General features: G+C 30.2%; 1 protein-coding gene across 2 annotated transcripts in view; it reads right to left on the bottom strand.

Moving 5' to 3' along the window:
- Nucleotides 1-25397, bottom strand: part of LOC113378034 (protein NDNF) — a 71453-nt gene that overhangs the window by 31646 nt on the left and 14410 nt on the right. For both annotated transcript variants that reach the window (XM_026618542.1, XM_026618543.1), the window contains exon 2: nucleotides 10675-10845. In XM_026618542.1, the coding sequence (XP_026474327.1) occupies nucleotides 10675-10844 (170 nt within the window). In that variant the 5' untranslated portion in view covers nucleotide 10845. The remainder of the gene's footprint in view (nucleotides 1-10674; nucleotides 10846-25397) is intronic.

Raw genomic sequence — 25397 nt, 5'->3', positions numbered from 1 at the left:
ACCGGATCGCTGCTCAACAATCTTTGCATATTTCTCGGGGTAATGTATCAACTCACTATTAACTATCTAAGGATTGCAATCACGCGGGTTTCGCCCGATTCATTACAGTGACATTTTGCGACGGTTTTGATTATTTATAGAATTCATACCATTATGTTAATCATGAAACGTAATTTGAGTAGAGCTATCAGGAGATAAACGGCCATATATCAAAATTCATAACAAAAGTATTTTTTCGGTTTTGAGCTCTTTCATTAACTTCCCGAAGGAGAAGTTTATGTTTTCATCAAAAAATCCGATTTGCTAATTTTATGTTGTTTTCTCGACGTTTCAAGCCATTCTGAATCGATTAAAACCAAATTTGGAAAAAGTATGTGTGTGTATGTGCGCGTGTGTGTCTATATGTGAACAGATTTTTTGCCGTAAATCGACGTTTTCTCGAAAACGACTGGACCGATATAAAAAATTTAAAAGCCATTTGATGTATCTCGATGAGGACTATTGTTTGTCAGTTTTGTGCGACGATCTGCCAAGCCGTTTCTTTATAATTTGAGAAAAAGGTAAATTTTTCGTCCACATTTAATCTCATACTATCCAATCGATTTTAAAAATTCAAAAACTGTTCGAAAGAAAGTAGTTGGAATTGATACCGATTAGTTTTTTGGTGAAAATCTACCTAGCCGTTTTCTTGTAATTAACTGTTGAAAAAAATTTTTTAGTGATATATATCATGGTCTTATAGAACTTACTGTAATATTACGGCCTCACGACAAATAGTTTAATTTTAAAAATTCATCAAAATTTGAGAAAACGAGTAGTTTTTTTGACGTTAGCTAAAATTAAAATTAGACGATTTACTTGGTATAACAATAGAGTACTTGGTCTTAATGAACATACTAAACCATTAAAATTCTACGGAAACTGATTCAAATGAAAAATGGTTGATTTTTGAAAATTTGCATTTAGAAAATTCGGAGTTAACGTAATAAATCCACTCGGAATACATTTAATCACTCATAAATTAATTTATTTTTTACTGATTAAGTCGATTATTTACACATATCGGGAAGTTCGTGTAACTTGTTTAGTTTTTACATAGTTTTAAGTTTTAAGTATACGTTATTTAATTGTTTTCTAAGAAGTATTGTTAATTTTGAGTTAGATTTCAGGTTTTGTTTATATAACCTCTATAAAAGCTTACACCTGGGTGGGCTGAAAAAGAGATACTGAACTTTTACAGGGGCAAAGGTCTAAACAATAAGAATAGTAAATAATAAAGTGAATTAAGTTCAAAAACTTTATACGATAACAATTAAACTCTTCGCTGATATTTCTGACGAAATACCAGATCAAGGTTATATACGGTGTGATGTTTGTAAAAAATGTGCCCATAAATTTTCTATTTCGCATAGGTTTAATAATTTAGCGACTATTTTATAAAGTTCCATTACATAGACTCTGCTTGCTCCATGGCAAAGAAAAATATGATAAATTTTAGAAAAAATATATTTCTGTGATTAGGAAATAACTGAGATTATGACTGAACATTGTGCAATAGTTGTTTGCTTGATACATGTTATGTGTTATGATGTAATTTATATGGTTTATAGTTGGACACTATAATTAATGAAAGTCAAAATTGGACCATTTTGCCCCGTTCTACCCAATTGGGTAATTAATTACAAAGTTTAGACTCTAATATTCAAACAAGAAGTATGCAATGTTTTATGAACAGTTTATTGATTTCATTGGTAAACTTTTTTCTCTATGAATAAACTTGATTAATATTTGTACAGAAAATAATGAAGATTTATTCATTGGTAGCTACGCAAAACAAAAAAAGATATACATGCATTTAGAATTTAGATATGTTATCTAAACTTACCAATTTATGAAAAATCTCAATAAAATCAAATAGTTTTTAATTTGAATGATATCGATATAGTTATTGAAATTTTGAAACCAAATTTCTGGAAAATTTTCAGAAATATCAGATAAATATTTCTTTCTTCAACTGTTGATTTGTTGTTGAACGAAAATGACTAATCCGGTTACCGTCCACAATAATAAATGCAAACTACTTCCAGTTTTCAAATATTTATAACTGACCAACATTTTTGGGAAAACGTGGGGCATTTTTTTCCCTTAAATGTTCAAATAGAGAGACACCATAAAGCTTTATGAAATAGCTGCATGATGAACCTTGGGTTATATCTCGTACAGCCAAACTTACAATAAAAAAAATTGTTATGTGACAAACATAATTTTTATTCATTATACCGAAAATTGGCAATCAGATTTTAAGTAATATTTGAATATTTAAGTAACATCAAACATACATGAAGAACACAATTATATTCCATATTTGACTTAATTTATATATACACAATTGATCAGAATGCTTCGTAGGTGTATGTATGTATGTTTAGATACAAATTTCTGTCCATGAGTTTGAGAGCACGGATTAATCGATTTGAATGATTCACAAACTTTCGATTCTTATTGACACGAGCTGATTAGTTTTTAGCAAAGGCAGGTCCAGCCATTTTAAAGATACGAGGGCAAAAACGGCAACTCAGTTTTTCTGAAAACGGAGCATCCGATTTGAAAGATTCAAATAGCATTTCACTTGTGTTGATGGAATAATTGATAAAATTTTTAGAAAAGCAGGTCCAGCGGTTTTAGAGATCCAATAATTAATAAAAAACTATTTGGCGGTCAAAAATCATTAATAGACATATATGTACTGTACGTCTAATAATGATTTTTGTTTGCCAAATAGTATTTTTTTGTACATAATGTACATCAAATTATTAGATATTTTATAGAGATTTCAATAATGAATACTTATGTTATTTACATTTCTATAGATATGAGAATTTATAATGTTTAACTCTTAATAGACTGCAACGCAGCGCTTATGCTTCTCTAAAACAGCTACGCAGTGCGATCGCTTTGAGAAAAGTTCAAAGTTTTGCAAACATATCAGAACTTTTATTTTGTTTTCAAAAATGTTACAAAAATAAAAAAAAAACTAAAAAAATACTTCACATAGTACACTGTTGAGAAATTTGCAAGATATAAGATTTTTTTTTTTATTTTGGATATAATTTACATCTGTTCAATGGACATTAGGTAAATTTTATGAATAACAAAATAACAAAGAAGCAGTCTGCAAAATAAACTAGCAAGATATAAGATATAATGTGACAAAAGTTGTATTATCCAGGTGGCGGTTCACCATCGACCAATATCAGGCGCATTGCGTTTTCTTTTCATAATACTCGCATTGTACGGAATGAACATGACCACGGCTTATCAGACGAAGCTGATAACGGTATTGACCCGCCCACAGTTGTTTTATCAAATAGACGACATGCAGGAACTACTCGAATCAGATATTACTCTCAAAGGAAACCCAGATCTTCTGGGCTGGTTCGATGGAGACGGATGGATAGAAACCGGTATCAGGTGATTAATTATTTATTTTTTTAATTTATTCATTTAAATTTATTTAAATTTAATCTTTTTCCAAACATATTCAATATTATGTAAACCCCTTCAAACATTTTAGAATAAATTTATTTTTTTTTTTTTTAAGCTGTAATATTTAATATTTGTTGAAGGAATTTCTTTAAATCACAATTTTACAGTGTTAGATTAATACTTTGAGCAATTGGAGACTTTCGCCAACATTCCTATATACACACATAAAATTTAAATTAATATTAAAATAAATTAAATGTTAACGCTTTTGCTAAGATTGTAGAATATAGACGACATCCATCACTTTGAGTAAAATAATTAAAAATTTTAATTTGTTATTGTAATTTTTACATTTATAGAAATGTAATTTTCATTGATTTCATACATTTTTATTTATAATAATTGAAAAATTTCAAAAAAATGTTGTTGTGCCTGGTCCGTCCAATAGCGCTACTAGACGGCACGCTGGTTTGTACAGCAGTGTATTGTTAATTCGTTAGGATTATGAGGAAAAACACATGTAAAAACGTCTCATTAATAGTTGTCCAAAGTCAATATGTCTATTGTTTTCTCTATATTTTTATTTATATCTCTGTTGGTTCGTTGGTTTAGTTATATTTCTCAAAATTTATCGGTTGCAAGTTTTTTTTCTGAACGACTAAGCATAACTTTGTTAGTTTTCTGTGAACGCAAACATGGGATGTTTTTGAATCCAAATTTTGTTTTCAATCTTTTGTTGGATCAGAGCTTTTCCTGAAATTTTGATGACTTGTAATAACAGTATGGCGCATTCAACAAGGCTCTCGGATTAAATTAAAATGTATTTTGTCATATGTCGAACATAAAATTAAATAGTAAAATTACTTCAGGTACCGACATTTATTGTTACTAGACCAACTAATAGAAGAGACTGAGTACGGTTGTGCCACTTTTTTTTATCTGCCATAAGCAATTAATTTACCTGTTAGCATTAATCATTTGTCTACGTGGAAATACTAAAATATAAATACGCTGGATTAGTCATAAAATCAAATAAAAATCAGACCCGTAAAATAGGCATAAAAATTGGTTAAAAAGCAGTAGATATAAATACCAAAATGTGTAACAAACACAACAAATCAACCAAACAAAGCTTGTAAATATATAATAAAGCAAATTTTTAAACAAAGTTAACAAAAAATATTTGTTAAATCTTTTTTTTGTATTGGATTTTCCTTTCTTTTTCTCTATTGTATTTTGCCTTGGTTAAGTAAGATTTTTTTTTGTCTGCTTGCCAAAAACGACAAGAGCCACAACCACATTTCCCAGCTGTATCCAACTGGAAACTGGAAATCATACTATTCATACTTATGACTGATCTAAATTATCTACCCAAAAACTAATTCTGGTAATTAACTACTAATGTTCAACTTACAGCAAAATAACAAAATAATTTATCTGTGGTCAAGTAACAGTTACTAATAAAAATCATCGAATCAAGTTTTTTTTTTGCTTTCTGAAAGCAAAATAAACTGAATGCAATAATGGAAACTTGTTCAAACAAACAAACATGCTTCATCTTTCTGGCTTTGGACCCTAAGCCAAATCAGTATAGTTTAGCTGTTATGACGTGTCTGTCACTATCGTACCCTGACACAACCGTACCTGGTCTCTCTTACTGAATATAATAAAATAATTATTAAATTGAGATTCAATAAACTCATAATGCATGATTAAGTAAGTCTAAGTCTAATTTCAATATATTTTTTTTACAAAATTGTATAAACGTATTTGAACTTTCAGCCATGATAGTATATAATAATTGAACGATTGATATCTTTGACTGAATAAAATAATAAAATGCTATCAACAGAATTCTTGCTTCAGCCGTTGTTGCTCAAAGTAATATATTATATTACAGGAGTCGCTTCGAGCCGATATCAGAAGAAGATTGGAGCCTGATCGCAAATGGAGATAAAGTATCAATATTGACAAATCGTTTCGGATTGATTGCGAAGGGATATTCAAGAGTGGTCCATGCGATCCGCCAAAACATGATATCGTTCCCGTTGACCATGGCCATGCCCGCGGGCTCGCCGCTGTCGACGCGTCTCAACCGCATGATTATATTGCTGAAATCGCACGGGATTATCTCGAAATTAGATAACGACATGAAACACGCATCGAACAAAGCGGATTTGATGCAACTATTTGTCAGGGGACAATTCGGACCCCTCAGCATAGATCATATACAGGTAAACGAGAAATAGTTATAACAATTATTGCTGTTTGTTGAAATTTTTGCCTTTCGAAACATTTATAAACATTTTCTATACCTTCGAATAAACTTACCTTTACATATAGGAAACTGGGCACGGTAGTAAAAGTCATCATAACAGCTAACTATACTGAATCTGCGATAGGGTACAAAAAGGGTGAGACGAAATATGTTTGTTTGAACAAATAGTGTTAACCGTATACACAGAGATCGCTTTTTCCTTATTTTGATGTAAGTTAAGTATTAGTGGGTGATTACAAGGCCCAAACGAAAACCTCACAAATTTGGGCCCAAGTTTCATCGAGCTAAATGGCACGGGAAGGGGTTAACTTATAATTATTAATCGTAGTAAGTTACAGTAATCGCAAAAAAATCGAAAATGAGAATTTTTACATATCTTTATGTTTCAAAGGTTTCAGAACATTATAGCATACCTTGAAAAAAAATGTGTGTGCGGACGCAAATTTTCGTCGGCGATTTTGGGAACAGGGATTAACCGATTTGAATAATTCAAAAAACATTTGATTCCTATTAATGAGAAAATGTGCAGATTAGTTTTTGGCAAAGGCAGGTTCAGCAGTTTTGAAGATAGAGGTCAAAAATATTTATTTGGTTTTTAAGAAAACGGAGTGTCCGATTTGAATGATTCAAAGAACATTTTACTTGTATGGACCGAATACATAATTGACTAAATTTTTGGTAAGGCAGGTTAAGCGGTTTAGGAGATTCAGAAAAAAGTAAAAAAAATGATATTTGGTGGTCAAAAATTATCATTGGACATATGCATATCAAATTTTTAGTTATTTCATAGATATTTTAATAATGTGTACAAATTTTGTGTCATTTTTTTGGGTTTAGTATCAAGATTTTTAATTTTAAAGTCCGCTTATATGGTTCAAACAAATGTACATGCCATATGCGAATGTGTGAAACAACCGATTTAAATGATTAAAAATTTGAATCCGCACACACACACATACACGCACACACACACATACACGCACACACACATACACACACACGCACACATACATCCATTTTTTCTAAGGTATGCCAAAATATTCAGAAACCTCTGAAACGTAAAGATATAGAAAAATTTTCATTTTCGATTTTTTTGCGATTACTATAACTTGCCCTACGGGAAGTTTAAAAAAAAATCGGTTTGTACTGACTGCGAGACATTATTGCGAAAGGCACGTCTAGCTCTTCTGGAAGCAAAGAGCGCAAAGGGTGTACAAATTGTCACGCAGTTTTTGAGAGAACGAATCATCCGATGTGAATAATTGGAAAAACTTTCTAAAAAAAACGAATATTTTCAAAAATTTCCAAATTCTCAAAAAAATAAAAAAAACGTTATTCATTTCAAAGATCTGGAATATTTGAAAAATTTCAAAACAAAACTGTAAAACAAAACATGTAAAAATTTCTTGTAGAAATACACGTAAGTTGTTTGTTGTAAGTTGTAGAATATGCTCATCACCCAATTTAATACGCACATATTTACAGTAAGTATTTATAATAAATAATCTATTTGAAATTATTTAAAACAATTATAATTAGTTATTAAGTAATTTTTCATTGATTATTATTCTCTCCATCGCTTTTAGGGATAGTGTTTCAGTATTTCCACGTAGAAAAATGTACAAATTACCATTTACCATCTTTCTTTGACGACTCAAATTATAAAAATAATTTCTACAACTTATTTTAACATTATTATATAATATTATGACTTTAATTTCAAAAAAACAAAAATGAATAATTTTTATTATATGATAAATCTTTTAGTATCAATCTATTATTTTCAGGGACCGTTCCTGGCATTGGTTACTGGATATATTATCAGCACCGTAATATTTCTTGGAGAAATATTAATTAATGTGGAGTATAAAAAAAAATTGGGGTTTATACAACGCTTCGATCTCAATTGTATTAGGAAATTTAGAACAAGTTTTCATTCGAGCAACAACATTGCTACACCGAACACAATAATTTTAAGGGAAAAGCATCAGTAGTGCAAAAGTGCAGTTAAATTACATCAAATATATCAATAATATAATTTATTGTTATCAACACTTAAAGAAACAGACATCAATATAGATTGCAACTATCATGAAAAAAATTTCATGTAGTTTGAAATTAATGAGCTCGTAAATGCAGCTAAGTGCTTTGATAAAGCTGCGGCCATTTTTCATTTATTGTGGTTAATTTTTATTATTTTTGTTCATTTAAAATTATTCATAATTGTTTGTTTTTGAAGGACTCTCTTCTAAAAAAATGTACTTGAGTTGGTTGACAAGTTCCATCAAAAGTTTGCGCATTTAATCAGGATTGTAAAAATATTAAAATACGTGAACGTTTCATAATAAAAAAAACTTGAGTAAATAGATTTTTGCAAGTGTATTTATTCACAATCAGTTCATCCACACATTTTGAGCTTATACGTACAACAGACATTTTAACTGATTGTGAGCGAAATGGACTAGCAAAAATCATGTTATTTGTTACTTTCCGTGAGTCATTGTAATCGTTCAAAAATCGAAAATGAAAATTTTGCATATCTTCACGTTTCAAAGGTTTCTGAAAATGGATGTGTGTATGGTGTTATGTGTGGATTAAAAAATCATTCAATTCCCATCAGTGGGATTTAGTGCTGATTAGTTTTTGGGAAAGGTCGGTCCAGCCATTTCCGAAATGCGAAGCAACAAAGAGTGCAGAAAATGAAAAGTAATTTTTTTGAGAGAACAGAACTTACGATATGAATGATTTAAAAAAAATATTTGTAATGACGAGAAGAGTTTCTGGCAAAGACAGGCCCAGGTTTTTCAGAGATAAGGAAGTAAAAGTGTAAAGAATAGCAGTCTTTTTGGGAGCAAAGCATCAGTTTCGAATGATTCAAAAAACATTTTGCTTGTGAAGAAACAATTAGTTTTTAGGAAATGCAAGTTTTTTATTTCAAAGTTTCAATTTTTTTAAATATCAAGAATGATTCGGATTTTAATTTCAATTCTAGCTAAAATGCTAAAGCTTACTTATAAAAATGAAATAAATAATTTAAAATTAGCAATTGACTTTATATAATTCTTAGAAATATGAAGATAGTTCCTTCTCTTTAACTCCACTTTATGAAGTTTTGTTTATTTAATTTTCATGTAAATATGTATAAACGTAGTAGTTTAATTTATTCCTCGAATATTTCTTTACGGTACGGAAAATTCCAGCAATTTGCATTATGGCACGATGCCATGCACCTACAGTTAGGTTTTTGATTCTTACTGCCATCAAAGTAGCCATTTAAATTATAGTAAATTCGTTCCACATACGCCTTTGTTGTCTATATTAGAGACAAACATCAGCAATTATATATATATATATATATATATATATATATATTTTATTATATATATATATATATAGATATATGTAATGTTAAATAATTTGATAGTCCTGCAGATTCGTATATGCTGAATCCATCGTACATATATTAAAAAGTTGATATAGTTTAATGTATTATGCGATTATATACACGAAACAGTCTGCGCGATCATAAAATGTATTATTTATACTGATGCTTTAAACAATAAAGATGTCAAAAATTATAAGACGCCAAGCGAAGGAAAACGAACACGATATGGGAACGACTGCAGTACAATACACTTAAATTTAATTTACTAGCGATTCAGATATTGAAATGATAAATCACAGCAGCGAAGCTATGGAATCGATCTACTTTGTTTATTTGGCAATAGTATAGACATTTGATATAAGAAAAGTAAAAATTTTCTGGTAGGCTCAACAATCTCTGCTCAATGGATATATACAGGGCCGGTCCTACCTTGAATGCGATGCATGCAAAAAATGCGGGCGCACGCCTTAGGGGGCGCCAAAACGAGATTCGGAAATGAAATTTTCAAAATAGTTTTTTTTTTTCAATTTAATTGAAGAAACATAATTTCTTTGCATTTTTTACTAATTTTTGAGCAATATTTAAGATGAAATTTTGGATAATTTAAATAATGAAAAATTAAAATAAAATAATCCAATATAAAGCACCAGCGTTACGTTTATTAATGAAAGGCTAGAATTTTTTTGCTTTCCATGATTTGTTCAATAAAATAAATCGCATAAAATCTCCAAAATAAATAAGTAAAGTTTTTCAAAAAATTTATTTCAAGCAATAATAAACATACTGAAATGTTTGGATGTCCTAAAAAGTTTGGATTAAAAATAAGAATTTAGAAGTAGTAAAAAAATAACGTAAATCTTCTTATAATTTTAATGATAAACTGTTGAAACAGTCAGAATAATAAAGAGGAAAAGGCGCTAGAAAAAAAATTGCATGCGGGCGCTGAGGACCCCAGGACCGGCTCTATATATATAAATATATTATCCTCAAAATTATATAAGATAATTAGATAATTATATAAGATAATAACGTAAACCTTCTTATAATTTTAATGATAAACTGTTGAAACAGTCAGAATAATAAAGGGGGGAAGGCGCTAGAAAAAAAATTGCATGCGGGCGCTGAGAACCCCAGGACCGGCCCTATATATATTATATATATATATATATAATATAATATATAGGCATTACATTTTTTTTGTGTATTATATTCTAATATTATCTAAGCTCACAATTTCAGCTAAATTCAAATTTCAAGTGATTTGACATTTCTAGCAAATGGCAGTTCAAATGATTTCAATGTCAATGATAAGTGATTTTTGCCGTTAATTTCTATAATATTACTATAGTTATATCGGTCATTAAATCATAATAATTTATTTTTACAAACTCGGAAAAGAATTATCAAAATTCGAATAGCAGTTTAAGAGAAGTCAGAAATCATACACCCGTACAGAAAATTTATATATATATATATATATATATATATATATATATATATATATAGCTGTAAGTGAAATCTGTACCTTTGTTCCACACATCGTTGAAGTGATATACTTTCTTGCTTTTCCGCGTGCAATATAAATACTGGTATACTTTCAGACACACTTTTTTCATTGCAAACATCATTATTTCTCACTAAATCGAGCATATCTAGTAAAAAAACTAGTAGCAAGCAGAAGTGTTTCGAATCCATTCTGAAAATATATACAAACAATTAGTTGAAAACATGTATATTGTGTATATTACTAGATGTATGCTAAAGGGAAATAAAACTAGCTGTAAGTGGAATTCTGTCTTAAGGCAATTAACACTTTCGACTCGGGAGTCGGACTGCCAGTCGGTATGCTGCGCTCGGAATATTATAGTGCTATACTTATCTCACAACTCGGAATTTTTTTTTTGTATCGGATTTTTTCAAAATGTGGTTATATTGCTTTTAAATATAGTTATTATGATAATAAAATAGAAAATTTTGAAAATTAAAAAAAAAATGCACTCTATATTGTTTAAAAAATCATTTCTTCACAGATCTTTATTAGAATTATGGGGATCATGAGCTAATAAATTAATTAACTTCCCGTAGGGCAAGTTATAGTAATCGCAAAAAAATCGAAAATGAAAATTTTTATATATCTTTACGTTTCAGAGGTTTCTGAACATTTTGGCATACCTTAGAAAAAATGGATGTATGTGTGTGTGTGTGTGTGTGTGTGTGTGTGTGTGTGTGTGTGTATGTATGTATGTATGTATGTGTGTGTATGTATGTGCGGATACAAATTTTCGTCGACGATTTCGGGAACACGGATCAACCGATTTGAATAATTCAAAAAACATTCGATCCGTATTGATAAGGAGACGTGCTGATTAGTTTTTGGCAAAGGCAGGTCAAGCCGTTCCGAAGATACGGGGCAAAAAGTTCCGAAAACGGTAACTCAGTTTTTAAGAGAACGGAGCGTCCGATTTTAATAATTCAAAAAACATTTTATTTGTATTGACAAGATGAAGAATCGATACAACTTTCATGAAGGTAGGTCCAGCGGTTTCGGAGATATAGAGGAAAAAGTAAAAAAATGAGCCATTTGGCGGTCAAAAATGATCATTAGACATATGCACATCAAATTATCAGACATTTTATAGAGATTTTAACAATAAGTATACATTTTGTTAACATTCCTATCGGTTCCGTACCAATGCTTATGCGTAAGACAGCGACGCGGCGCTTACGCGCTTTATATTTTGTCCCTATGTAGTTAAAGCAGTACGATTGCTTTGAAAAAAAAGTTCAGATCTTCCACAATATGTCAAAATAAAGAAAAAAAAATTTTTTTCAAAAAAAACAAATTTTTTAAAAAAAAAAATTTTTTAAAAAAAAATTTTTTTTTTCAAAATAAAACTAATTTTTTGTCCAATTTATAGTTTCTCAAAAATCTTATTTTTTCAAAGTAATTTTTTTTCAAAAATGTTAATCGTTTTAAAAAAAAAATAATAATTTTTGGTACGGGAAGTTCCAGCAATTTGCCTTAAGGCACGATGCCCTAATTGCCTTAAGACAGAATTCCACTTACAGCTAGTTTTGTTATATATTTAACTTCCCGTAGGGTAAGTTATAGTAATCGCAAAAAAATCGAAAATGAAAATTTTTATATATCTTTACGTTTCAGAGGTTTCTGAATATTTTGGCATACCTTAGAAAAAATGGATGTATGTGTGTGTGTGTGTGTGTGTGTGTGTGTGCGTGTGTGTATGTATGTGCGGATACAAATTTTCGTCGACAATTTCGGGAACACGGATCAACCGATTTGAATAATTCAAAAAACATTCGATTCGTATTGATAAGGAGACGTGCTGATTAGTTTTTGGCGAAGGCAGGTCTAGCCGTTCCGGAGATACGGGGCAAAAAGTGCCGAAAACGGTAACTCAGTTTTTAAGAGAACGGAGCGTCCGATTTTAATAATTCAAAAAACATTTTACTTGTATTGACAAGATGAAGAATTGATCAAATTTTCATAAAGGCAGGTCTAGCGGTTTCGGAGATATAACGAAAAAAGTAAAAAAAAATGCAATTTGGCGGTCAAAAATGATCATTAGACATATGCACATCAAATTTTCAGATATTTTATAGAGATTTTAACAATAAGTATAAATTTTGTTTATTTTCCTATGGGTTCCGTATCAATGTTTACCCGTTAGACAGCGACGCCGCGCTTACGCGCTTTATATTTCGTCTCTATGCAGTTAAAGCAGTACGATTGCTCTGAAAAACAAGTTCAGATCTTCCAAAATATGTCAAAATAAAGAAAACATTAAAAAAAAAAAAATTAAAAAAAAAATTTTTTTTAAAAATTTTTTTTTAAAAAAATTTTTTTTTCAAAAAAAAGTAATTTTTTGTCCAATTTATAGTTTCTCAAAAATCTTATTTTTTCGAAGTAAATTTTTTTCAATTTTTCAATTTTAATCGTTTTTAAAAAAAAATAATAATTTTTGGTACGGGAAGTTCCAGCAATTTGCCTTAAGGCACGATGCCCTAATTGCCTTAAGACAGAATTCCACTTACAGCTAGTTATTTATAAAATTAATAAATCAATCAATAAATGAATGTAATAGTAAATTAATTTTTAAAAAATAAAAAATAAATAAATGTAAGTTTAGTTTGCGACGAGTCGTCGCCGACACGATTTGCCGCCGGAGCGGCGGCATCCGAGCTTAACGGTAAAACATATCATGCCGCCGGAGCGGCGGCATCCGAGCGCAACAGTAAAATGACTATGCCGCCGGAGCGGCGGCATCCGAGTCGAAAGGGTTAAGGCATCGTGCCTTAAGGCAAATTGCTGGAACTTCCCGTACCAAAAATTATTATTTTTTAAAAAACGATTAGCATTTTTGAAAAAAAATTACTTCGAAAAAATAAGATTTTTGACAAACAATTAGACAAAAAATTACTTTTTTTTGAAAAAAAATTTTTTTTTAATTTTTTTTTTTTGGAAAAAAATGTTTTCTTTATTTTGACATATTTTGAAAAATCTAAACTTTTTTTCAAAGCAATCGTACTGCTTTAACTGCATAAAGACGAAATATCAAACCGCGTTAGCGCCGCGTCGACGTCTAACGCGTAAACATTGGTACGGAACCCATAGGAATGTAAACCAAAATTATACTTATTGTTAAAATCTCTATAAAATATCTGATAATTTGATGTGCATATGTCTAGTGATCATTTTTGACCGCCAAATGGCATTTTTTTTTACTTTTTTCATTAGATCTCCGAAACCGCTAGACCTGCCTCTATGAAAATTTGATCGGTTCTTCACCTTGTCAATACAAGTAAAATGTTTTTTGAATTATTAAAATCGGACACTCCGTTCTCTCAAAAACTGAGTTACCGTTTTCGGCACTTTTTGCCCCGTATCTTCGGAACGGCTAGACCTGACTTGGCCAAAAACTAATCAGCATGTCTCCTTATAAATACGAATCGAATGTTTTTTGAATTATTCAAATCGGTTGATCGGTGTTCCCGAAATCGTCGACGAAAATTTGTATCCGCACATACATACACAGACGCACATACACACACACACATACACACACTCACATACACACACATACATCCATTTTTTCTAAGGTATGCCAAAATATTCAGAAACCTTTGAAACGTCGAGAAATGCAAAAATTTTCATTTTCGATTTTTTGCGATTACTATAACTTGCCCTACGGGAAGTTAACAAGTAAAAAAAATAGTTATAGAATACTTGCATGCATGAAAATTATACATAAAATTTTAATTTCAATAATTTTGATGTTGAAATATGTGAGATTCAATTTTCAAGGCAATACATCAATTAAAAACTTGTATAAACTTATAACATTTTTATTATTTCCATACGTTTCGACACATTGTTTTGTGTCATCTTCAGTGGAATATAATTGTAATATTCTTAATAATCATTGTTCACAAATGCACTACTAAAACAGTTCTTTTCACTTAACCTCGGAATATATATATATATATATATATATATATATATATATATATATATATACAGTGGTGTTGTGCTAATATTTTTTTTGCCGGAACGCTAAAATTTAAAATCGGGTTCATAAACAGGTTCAAAAAATTTGATATATTTCGATAAGAATTCATAAATCTAATATATTGACTTTTTATATAATTAACTCTATTATATACAGCTAGTTTATACATTAAATTGTACAAGTATGAATATAATTTATATTCTTCAATAATATTAACTATATTTATTCTGGTATTATTTGTATTCATTAATACCTACAGGTGTTTATTATGATAGAAAAGTACTCAAGATGTATTACAATACTTTATAAGACTTAACCTATTAATATAATAGATAACTTATTACCTATCATACTATACTATATTATTGTATATCGTAGATAGATATCTATTATCTATCATACCGTGTGAGATACCTATACCGTCATTAGCTTATATACCTACATACCTTTTACTTCTTATAAATACTACGGTCTAATTTATATATTCACCTATATTTTACCTTACGCCCTATGTATTATCTCCACCTATCTATTGTCTATACCGGGAATTGAACCCGGGACTTCCGCGTGGCGGTCGCGCACCTTAACCACTACCCTATCGGGTACCCCCATTAATAATATAATATGGGACGCACTGTTGTTTCCGCGGGTCATTTTCTAATTAAATAGGTAATTAATACTAAGGTGGCGCGACGACACGCGAAAAAAGACGGTTGATTGTAGCGTTACGGTGGCGTAGTGGTTAACGTCGTCGCGTTCCACGCGGCGGGCCCGGGTTCGATTCTCGGTAGGGTTAATTAGCGTGTGAGGAAAATTATAGGTAATAGGATATATAGTAGATATAGGTTAGGTGTATTCGATATACAATGTAGGGATTTGAAAGTATATGATGAAATATAGCGTATGGTATAGATGTAAGGCGTGTATTATAGAATGCAACGTATAGGCATACGTAAGGCTATAAAAATACACGAATAGGAACCTATGATGTAGGTGTTAGCGTATAAGAAATGCGAATGAATATAAGATTTAATTTATAAATATTATTTCTATAAGAATTTTTATCTCGGTATTAAATATCTAAAATATCCAAAATATCTGTTAAGGCATCGATTACACCTTACTGCTGCCTTTGCCGTTATCACTTCATAGAAAATTAATTACTGCAGTTTTGAACGATTGTGTGCACTGTGCGACTATAGACATAAAACTATAAATTTTATTAAATGTTTGAGTAACTTGTGCGAGCTGATTTTCTTAAGATGTTCTTAGTCTCGCAACTTACTGAATTCTAAAAATTCTAAATTTAAAAATATAATATAAAAATTATTGTACCGCTGTCTGGAAGGGATGGCAATTTATAAATATACAGAATAATACATACAGAATTTGGAATTTTTCTATAATCCGTAATATTGAGAAAGTTTGCATTAGACCTAAAAAGGGATGCTTATTTACCTAAGCTATGGAAATATATATGGAAAATTTATATGATTTGCACATGCATCCTGTGCTCACTTAAACTAAACAATGATCATAATATATTTAACGAATTTTTAACAGTATTTACAAATTACATTCAAATCACCCAAAGCAAGTGGGTTAAAGTCGTGTAATTTTTTAATTTGCCTCCCTCCTTTGAATTTAAAAATGGATTTTTCTGTGGGGCGTGTGCCCCACGTTGGGAATCACTAGTCTAGGAGTACAATTTTTTAATCTACCACCAGGTTAATCAACAATTGAGTGATCATCAATTCCACAGCACCTTCATCAGATTTTTAAAAGATCAAAGTTTCTATGAATATGCATACAAATCTCAAATTGTAGGCCGAAGTTTGGACAATAAGTCTATTGAAATATCAGGGTAACTCTTTTGCTATAAATTGTCAACTAATTTACCAATAAATAAATGTCAATAAAACAATGATTAAAAAAAATTACCAATAAATGTTGGATTGTAAAAATTTACAAGCGATCGAACGGCTCATATTTTTGCCTTAGATGGCAAAAAATTCATCCAATTATTAAAATATTAAATTTTTTTGCAGTTCTTATGCTTTTGTATTTATAGAATTGCTTTTTTCGCTACAATCAATTTCCATTATATGAATGTCTTAAATTATTTATTTTATTCGACTAACGCCCGCTATGTTCGAAACAAGTCCAACTTATATCCGAAATAATCGGGCATCAGACACTTTTCGGTCTTAAAGTAACATATGTGAAATTTGAAATACACTACTGTATTGTAATTAATATTTTAGTTCAAACACCTCAATTTGTAACTAAATTAAAAACGACTTTGATAAAACCAGTGGTGTTGTGCTAATATTTTTTGTCGGAACGCTAAAATTTAAAAACTGGTTCATAAAGCGGTTCAAAAACCGGTTCTTATGTTTTTTCCGGTTCCGTTCGAAAAGGAAAGAAACAAAAAATATTACAAAACCCATTGTGTGCACATATATGTATCTTTATTACAATAATAAGAACATTTAATAAAAATTAGTTGCATAATAGTTTATAAAATTTACTTATTAAATCATTTTCGATTGTATGTAGCGATTTTTTTATATTTTTTCTTGCCGGAACGACGTTCCGGCGCGTTCCGGCTCGACAACACCACTGTATATATATATATATATATATATATATATATATATATATATATATATATAAGAATTACGGTGCCTATTTTTAATATGTGTTTGACTCTGCAAAAATGTTAAAACATTTCAAACATTGAACATTTCGGCAAACCTTTGCAAAAATGGATATGTGTGTATGCATGGATACAATATTTCGTCCACGTTTTCGGGCGCTTGGTTTGAGTGGTTCAAAAAGCATTCGATTTCTATTGATAAGGAGATATGCTGATTAGTTTTTGGCAAAGGCAGGTCCAACCGTTTCGTAGATACCGAGCAAAGAGTGCAAAAAATAAAAATCGAGTTTTTTGAGATAACGGAGCATCCGATTTGAATGATCCAAAAATATTCGACTTGTAGTGATGGGGAGAAGTTGTGATTCGTTTTTGGCAAAGGCAGGTACAGGAGAGAATGAGCTTATTGTGCAAAAATGTTTTTGAGGGAACTAAGCATCCGATTTGAATGATTCAAAAAACTTTCTGCTTGTATTGACTAAATGATTGCTTTTGGTGATACTTTTTTTTCAAAATTTAGTTTTTTTTTACAATTTTCAAAAAATTTTGGTTTTTAAATATAGGAAGTAATTCGGATTTAAATTTTAATTTTAGCTAAAGTTCTAAAGCTCACTTTTATACTTCAAATAAATAATTTTAACTTTGTAATTTCATATTAGATACATTGGACCACATATTTTGGAATTGCAAATTATATAAAAATGAACAAAAGAAATTGTATAAAAGACTACAACAGCTAAAAGTACAATTTCCAGTAAATGCAAGACACATTGTTAGAGAGAGTAATATAGGAATATATCGAGTGTTGCTGGATTTCTTGAATGATTGTAATATAAAATTGTAGAGACTTATGGAAATCAAGTTAATGATGATATGTTATTATTAATTTTTTTGTTATTTGTATATTTATACAGAAGTAATATTTTGTAATGTATATTATTGTATTACGTAATATGTATTCAACTGATATTGGCTAAAATGTCTGTATAGAACGAACCATTTTAATAAAAATCCAATACATAGGCTTTTATATTTTGTCTATAAATATAAGAATAATGAATGTTAAAGTATTTATAATAATCTTTTAGAAAACATTTAATATACCTCGAATAATTTATTATGGTACGGAAAGTTTCAGCAATTTGTCTTAAGGCACGATGCGATACACGACTTGTTAAAATTTATAACTAGTAAAAATATTAAAATAACTGAAAATAAGTTATGAACATTTACAAACCTTAAGGATAATTTTTCGAATACAATTTGCACTTTCCGACTTTATACCTTGTGATTTTTTAGAATAAAATTATAAAATATTATTACAACTATAGTACACTTAAAAAAATTAACAAAATTTTTGAACTGGTATATTTTAAATACATTCCAATTCACAAATGATTATTAATTTGTATTAACATTTTATTAGAAAGTTTTATGCATTTTTATTTAATTTATTAACGTGCTTAAATATTCGACATGTCAAATTAAATAATATTTATATAATTAATTATAATTTTTCAACTTTATAGAACAAACTTTTCAACTTTGTTTCTAATTAATATGATAAAAAAACTGCCTGATTAGTTAGATTTGAGATTTAACTGAAAACTTTTATTCCGAGACGATTCCGTGTCGATCGTATCCTTCGTCGTACTGATCGGTCGACTGATTTTCAATTTCTGTCACGGCTCGAGATGTTGAGTTGCGCGACCGACAGAGCCCCGAAGGCGGACGGTCTGCACGCGTTACGCGCCTTCCGCTTGAAAATCACCTTTAAGAACACCGCGCCAACAAGTCAGGGGACCGATATATTAGCGAAACTTTATCCAAATATTTTTATAATTAAACTAGCTGACCCGGCAAACGTTGTTTTGCTAAGTATATTCTAAACAATTTCTAGAGAATCAAAAATATTAATACTTTATATAAGGATGTGTTGTTTGAATCCTATATACCAGGGTTTCTTAAAGTGGGGGTCGCGACCCCCAGGGGGGTCGCGAGGCTACTGAACGGGGGTCGCACAGATCTGATACTTTTCAGTCATTATAAATAAAATTTTAAAATTAGTACACAAACTACGTGCAAATATAAGATAATTGCAGACAGGCTTCTCAAGCTATGCTATTCGGCAGACATTTTTGATAAAATCAATCAATCAACAATTTATCAATGCAGGGAGTCTGCCGCTAATATATTTATGTTAAAAAATAAACTTGAGGCCTTTGTTAAAAAAATTCTTATATGGAAGAACAGAGTGGAAAGTGGATCGCTCGATATGTTTCCATTTACTGACGAGTATATAATTAGTAACAATATTTCAATAAAAGATACTCCTATAACAGAAATTATATTTAATCATTTGAAAGATATGGAAGTTTATATGCATAGGTATTTTCCCAATGATATCGATACACACCAATGGATTTGCAAACCATTTTCAATTGAAATCGAAGTAATGAATTTTTTAAACTCAAAAGCAGAATTTGCCGAATTAACTAGTGATACTACCTTGCGACTAAGATTTTCTCAAGTGCCTGTGCATGAATTTTGGATAGAAATGAAATCAGAATATCCCCTACAATCGGAAATAGCAATGAACAATTTACTGCCATCTTGTACAACATATTTATGTGAATCAGCCTTTTCCACATTAACTTATATAAAATCAAAATATTGTTCAACTTTAATAAACGTTGAAAATTTATTACGATCTGCACTAACTCAAATTGAGCCTAGATTCAATTATTTGTGTAAAAATAAACAATCACATCCGTCACATTAGTATTGTTTGATATTAATAATATGTTTTTATTGAAAAAATTGTTACAAATGTTTATTTTTTTATTAAATAAATAAATATATATATATATATATATAATTTTGTCATTCTATTCGTTGTGTTTTATTACGACCAATATCTCGTCAACGTTTCCAATTATATATATATATATATATATATATATATATATATATATATATTAGGGTGGTCCTTAAAATGGTCATTTTCGAATTTCCTTGCTCTCAGGAGCTCAAATGGTTCCAAATAGATAAAAAACAATTCTCTGAAAGTTTTAGCTCTTAATATTAACGTTTAGATAGAGCGCAATTCAATCAAAGTTTTGTATGGAAATAGCATGGAAAAATTTTAAAAAATTTTAAGAATGTTTTTTAGATGTAATTTAGCAAACAAATAAATGAATAAAACTTATTCATTTGTCGCTAAGTTATACCTAAAACATTTTTTTTTAATTTTCAAAATTTTTTCCATGCTATTTCCATACGAAGTTTGATTGAATTGCGCTCTATCTAAACGTTAATATTAAGAGCTAAAACTTTCAGAGAATTATTTTTTATCAATTTGGAACCATTTGAGCCCCTGGGAGCAAGGAAATTCGAAAATGACCATTTTAAGGACCGCCCTAATATATATATATATACAATATATATATATATATATATATATATATGTGTGTGTGTATATGTGTGTGAAATAAATGGATATGTATTCTTTAATTCTTATTTTATTTACATTGTAAAATAGTGTGATATTACATCTACATCTACGGTTAATATATATTTTATTATTAATTCATTATATGAAGGAGGGGGTCGTTAAAAATTTTCTGAGCTTGAAGGGGGTCGCTATATAAAAAAGTTTAAGAAACCCTGCTATATACAATGAAGTATTATAAAAACAATGAACCCTATTAGTTTGTCTATATTTTGTCAATACAATCAAACTGGAAGATTTATACACTTTCTATAGAAAACATAGTATAATCCATCCAAGTCTTTTTTGGTCTTTCGACTTATTGATTACGTTTCAAGTTTTTCAGATTCTTTTTATATTCTGGATTTTGTGTATAATTGTAAATAATACTACTGAACCTATACAAAATTTCCAAATTTTTGCGAGGAGAGATAGAAAATGAATTAAGTATTTCTTCTTTGACCTGCTTTTTGAAAAGTTTCAAGTAACATTCGAAAAATTAAAGTATATTTAATAAAAAGTATATATGTAGATCAGGGCGAAGCACAATGGTCCAATTTGACTTTGAGCAAATATCAACTATATCACGAAAACTAAGCTAATTATATCACAACAAATAACACATTTCAAACGAACAATTATCTGACTTCGTTCAGTAAAACTGCCAGCTACTTCATCATTGTAGAAATGTGCTTTTTTGAGGTCTTTCAAAAATTTGTTATCTAGACCTTTTTACCTCATAGACGGGGTAACCTGAAACGGCCAGGTGGAAAAAAGGTTTACTGTCTTATTTTAATTTCAAAGGTGTTTTACAAAATAATTACACTTTTAACTAATGAACTAGCTGTAAGTGGAATTCGGTCTTAAGGCAATTAAGGCATCGTGCCTTAAGGCAAATTGCTGGAACTCCCAGCAAAAATAATAAAATTTTTTTTTTTTTTAAAAAATAATTTTTTTGACATATTGTGAAAGATCTGAACTTTTTTTCAAAGCAATCGTACTGCTTTAACTGCATAGGGACAAAATATAAAGCGCGTAAGCGCCGCGTCGCTGTCTAACGCATAAGCATTGGTACGAAACCCATAGGAATGTTAACAAAATGTATACTTATTGTTAAAATCTCTATAAAATATCTGATAATTTGATGTGCATATGTCTAATGAACATTTTTGACCGCCAAATGGCTCATTTTTTTACTTTTTCCTCCATATCTCCGAAGCCGCTAGACCTACCTTCATGAAAATTTTATCGATTCTTCATCTTGTCAATACAAGTGAAATGTTCAAATCGGATGCTCCGTTCTCTTAAAAACGGAGTTACCGTTTTCGGCACTTTTTGCCCCGTATCTTCGGAACGGCTAGACCTGCCTTCGCCAAAAACTAATCAGCACGTCTCCTTATCAATACGAATCGAATGTTTTTTGAATTATTCAAATCGGTTGATCCGTGTTCCCGAAATCGTCGACGAAAATTTGTATCCGCACATACATACACACACGCACATACATACATACATACACACACACACACACACATACATCCATTTTTTCTAAGGTATGCCAAAATGTTCAGAAACCTTTGAAACGTAAAGATATATAAAAATTTTCATTTTCGATTTTTTTGCGATTACTATAACTTGCCCTACGGGAAGTTAAAAAAAACTACCAACGGAAGAAAATACTTTTATTATGGCTTTTCAAACATTACCGTTTGTCTTCCGATAGTAAAGTCGTAAGAATCAAGGTTATATCTGGTTTTACATCTTTTTCCCTCTACTTTCAAATATTCTTGTTAAACAATGCTCAACTTTACTGGTTTTTGACACATTGGTGGTGGACTTTTTTAACCCCGGACTTTCATATATTACTATCTATTTTTCGATAAATTCTGGGAAATTATAACTGGGAAAATATTATTCGACAAAATGTCTCTTTGATCGATACCGGTTCCGAATATAAATAACATACATTAAAAATAATATAACCTAGAAAATGTTTTATAAATACCAGTGAGTATATAGTTATACAAATTAGATCTTTCAGAGCACCGTGTTTGAGAAAAATATGCCAAAAAGTGCATTTTCATATTAACATTTCAAAAAAGTTGATATTTTGAGTCTCTGCTAACACTTGCGACCGGTTTACTAACGTTTTTGTATACAAATAAAACTACAAACAAATCTACTTACTACAATCCAATCATAATTAAATAATATTCACGTAAAACATCCTATTAAACGTAATTGAACATCATCTGTCAAAAGCGTTTGACATTTCACGTATTAGCTACCATCCATTGTTTTATTTAAATTACACGTCTACAAAAAATTTCTAACTAAAAATGTAAAGTTTTTACGCGATTTTGAAATATTATCTCACCTTTCCGAACATCTCTGGATTGGCACAAATTTTTCAAGACTAAGACTCGCCAAATCGGTTTAGCCGTTTTCGAGTTTTACCGAATCATTTGATCGAGACTTTCATTCTTACTCGTATATATAAGATTAAATTAAATGAATCCATTGAAATATATAAATAATTGTTTTATTAACCTACGTATTCCCCGTGTCCATGATTCTAATTGCAGCCAATAGAACGATATTTTAACTTACAAAATATAGCATAATAATAGTTTGCAAAATTCAATTGCAACGCAAAATTTAATAAAACAAATTGGACGTAATTAAATCGAGATAACTAAAAAAGACGATTCTATACCCAGAATATCGTAGGATAGGACGAGACACAGAGGTCCTATTTGACATTCTGTTATTATACTGCCTAATCCAAATGAACTGCATCACATCATATTCCACGTATCAAACGAACATCTAACGAACTATGTTCATTAAAATTCCTAATTACAGAAAAGTTTTTTAACTATTTTTGTCTTTGTCCCAATTCACTCCATAGGCTGGGTGAAAAGGGGCAAGCATCGGGCAAACAATGTCTTATTTTTGACTTCCCGAAGGAAAAGTGTATGTTTTCATCAAAAAATTCGATTTGCTAATTTTATGTTTTCTCGACGTTTCAAGCCATTCCAAATCGAATTAGACCAAATTTGAAAAATGTATGTGCGTGTGTGAACAGATTTTTTGCCGTAAATCGACGTTTTCTCAAAAGCGGCTGGTCCGATTTCTAAAATTTAAAAGCCAATCGATTTACCTCGAAAAGAACTAACGTTTGTCAGTTTTGCGCTACGATCGGTCGAACCGTTTCTTTGTAAATCGCAAAAAAGTGAAATTTTTTCGTCCACGTTTTAGTCCGCAATTCTGAATTTTTTGACGGTATATACCATAGTCTTATAGATCATACTAAAATTTCACGGCCCTACGACAAATCGTAACTTTTAAAATTCGTCAAAGTTTGCAAAAATTAGTACCGTTTTTTGGCATTTGTCAAAATTTGACCTTTGATCGACATTTTCTCAAAAACTCCTGAACCGATTTCAGAAATTTAAAAGCCATTTGATGTATCTTAATGAGGACTATCATTTGTCAGTTTTATGCGACGATCTGCCAAGCCGTTTCTTTGTAATTTGCGAAAAAGTGTTAAACTTTTCGTCCACATTCAAGCTCATACTACCGAATCGATTTTAAAAAATCAAAAACTGTTCGAAAGGTATTGGTTGGGAATGATACTGATTAGTTTTAGGTGAAAATCTATCGAGCCGTTTGAATGATACTGAAATATTACGGCCATTTTAAAAAGTAGTTTTTTTGACGTTTGTTAAAATTAAAATTAGACGATTTACTTGGTATAACCATAGAGTACTAGGTCTTAATAAACATACTAAACCATTAAAGTCCTACGGAAACTGGTTCAATTATAAAAGTTAATGATTTTTGAAAATTTGCCGAGTTAACGTGTTCGTTCGTTTTCAATTATGTTTAATGAATCCACTCGGAATAGTTTTAACCACTCATAAATTAATTTATTTTTTATTGATTAAGTCGATTATTTACACAGTTCAGGAAGATCATGTAACTTGCCTCAAGGCAAAATACTAATACCAAATAGTTAATTTTACGAAAAGTAGATGATGAGGCCATTTTACACCGTATATAACATTGATCTTGTATTTTATCTGAAATATTATCAGCAGAGTTAGAATAACTATTAATTCAATATATCTCTTTTAAAATTGCTAATCTTATGTTTTCTCGACGTTTCAAGCCATTCTGAATCGAATGAGATCAAATTTGGAAAAAGTATGTGTGTGTGTATGTGAGGCTGGACCGATTTCAAAAATTTAAAAGCCAATCGATGTATCGATGTATCGATTGTGCGACGATCAGCAAAGCCGGTTCTTTGTAAATAACAGAAAAATGAAAAAAAAATCATCCACGATTTAGCCCGCAATTCTGAATCGATTTTGGAAATTCGAAAATTGGTTGGAAATCGACTTGATTAGTTTTTGGTAAAGAACGACCAGGCCGTTTTCTTGTAATAAAGTGTTAATTTTTTTTCGATGATTTTTTTTGGCGGAAGGTTCCAGAGTCTTAAAGATCTACTAAAATAGTACGGCCCTACGACATGTCGTTTCATTTTGAATATTCGTCAGAGTTTGCAA

This window comes from Ctenocephalides felis, unplaced genomic scaffold (assembly GCF_003426905.1).
Source record: "Ctenocephalides felis isolate EL2017-DRISC unplaced genomic scaffold, ASM342690v1 CF-g0.4_SCAFFOLD_01886, whole genome shotgun sequence".
Taxonomy (NCBI): domain Eukaryota; kingdom Metazoa; phylum Arthropoda; class Insecta; order Siphonaptera; family Pulicidae; genus Ctenocephalides; species Ctenocephalides felis.
Note: the sequence above shows the minus strand (reverse complement) of the source record. Positions and strands in the feature narration are given on the sequence as shown.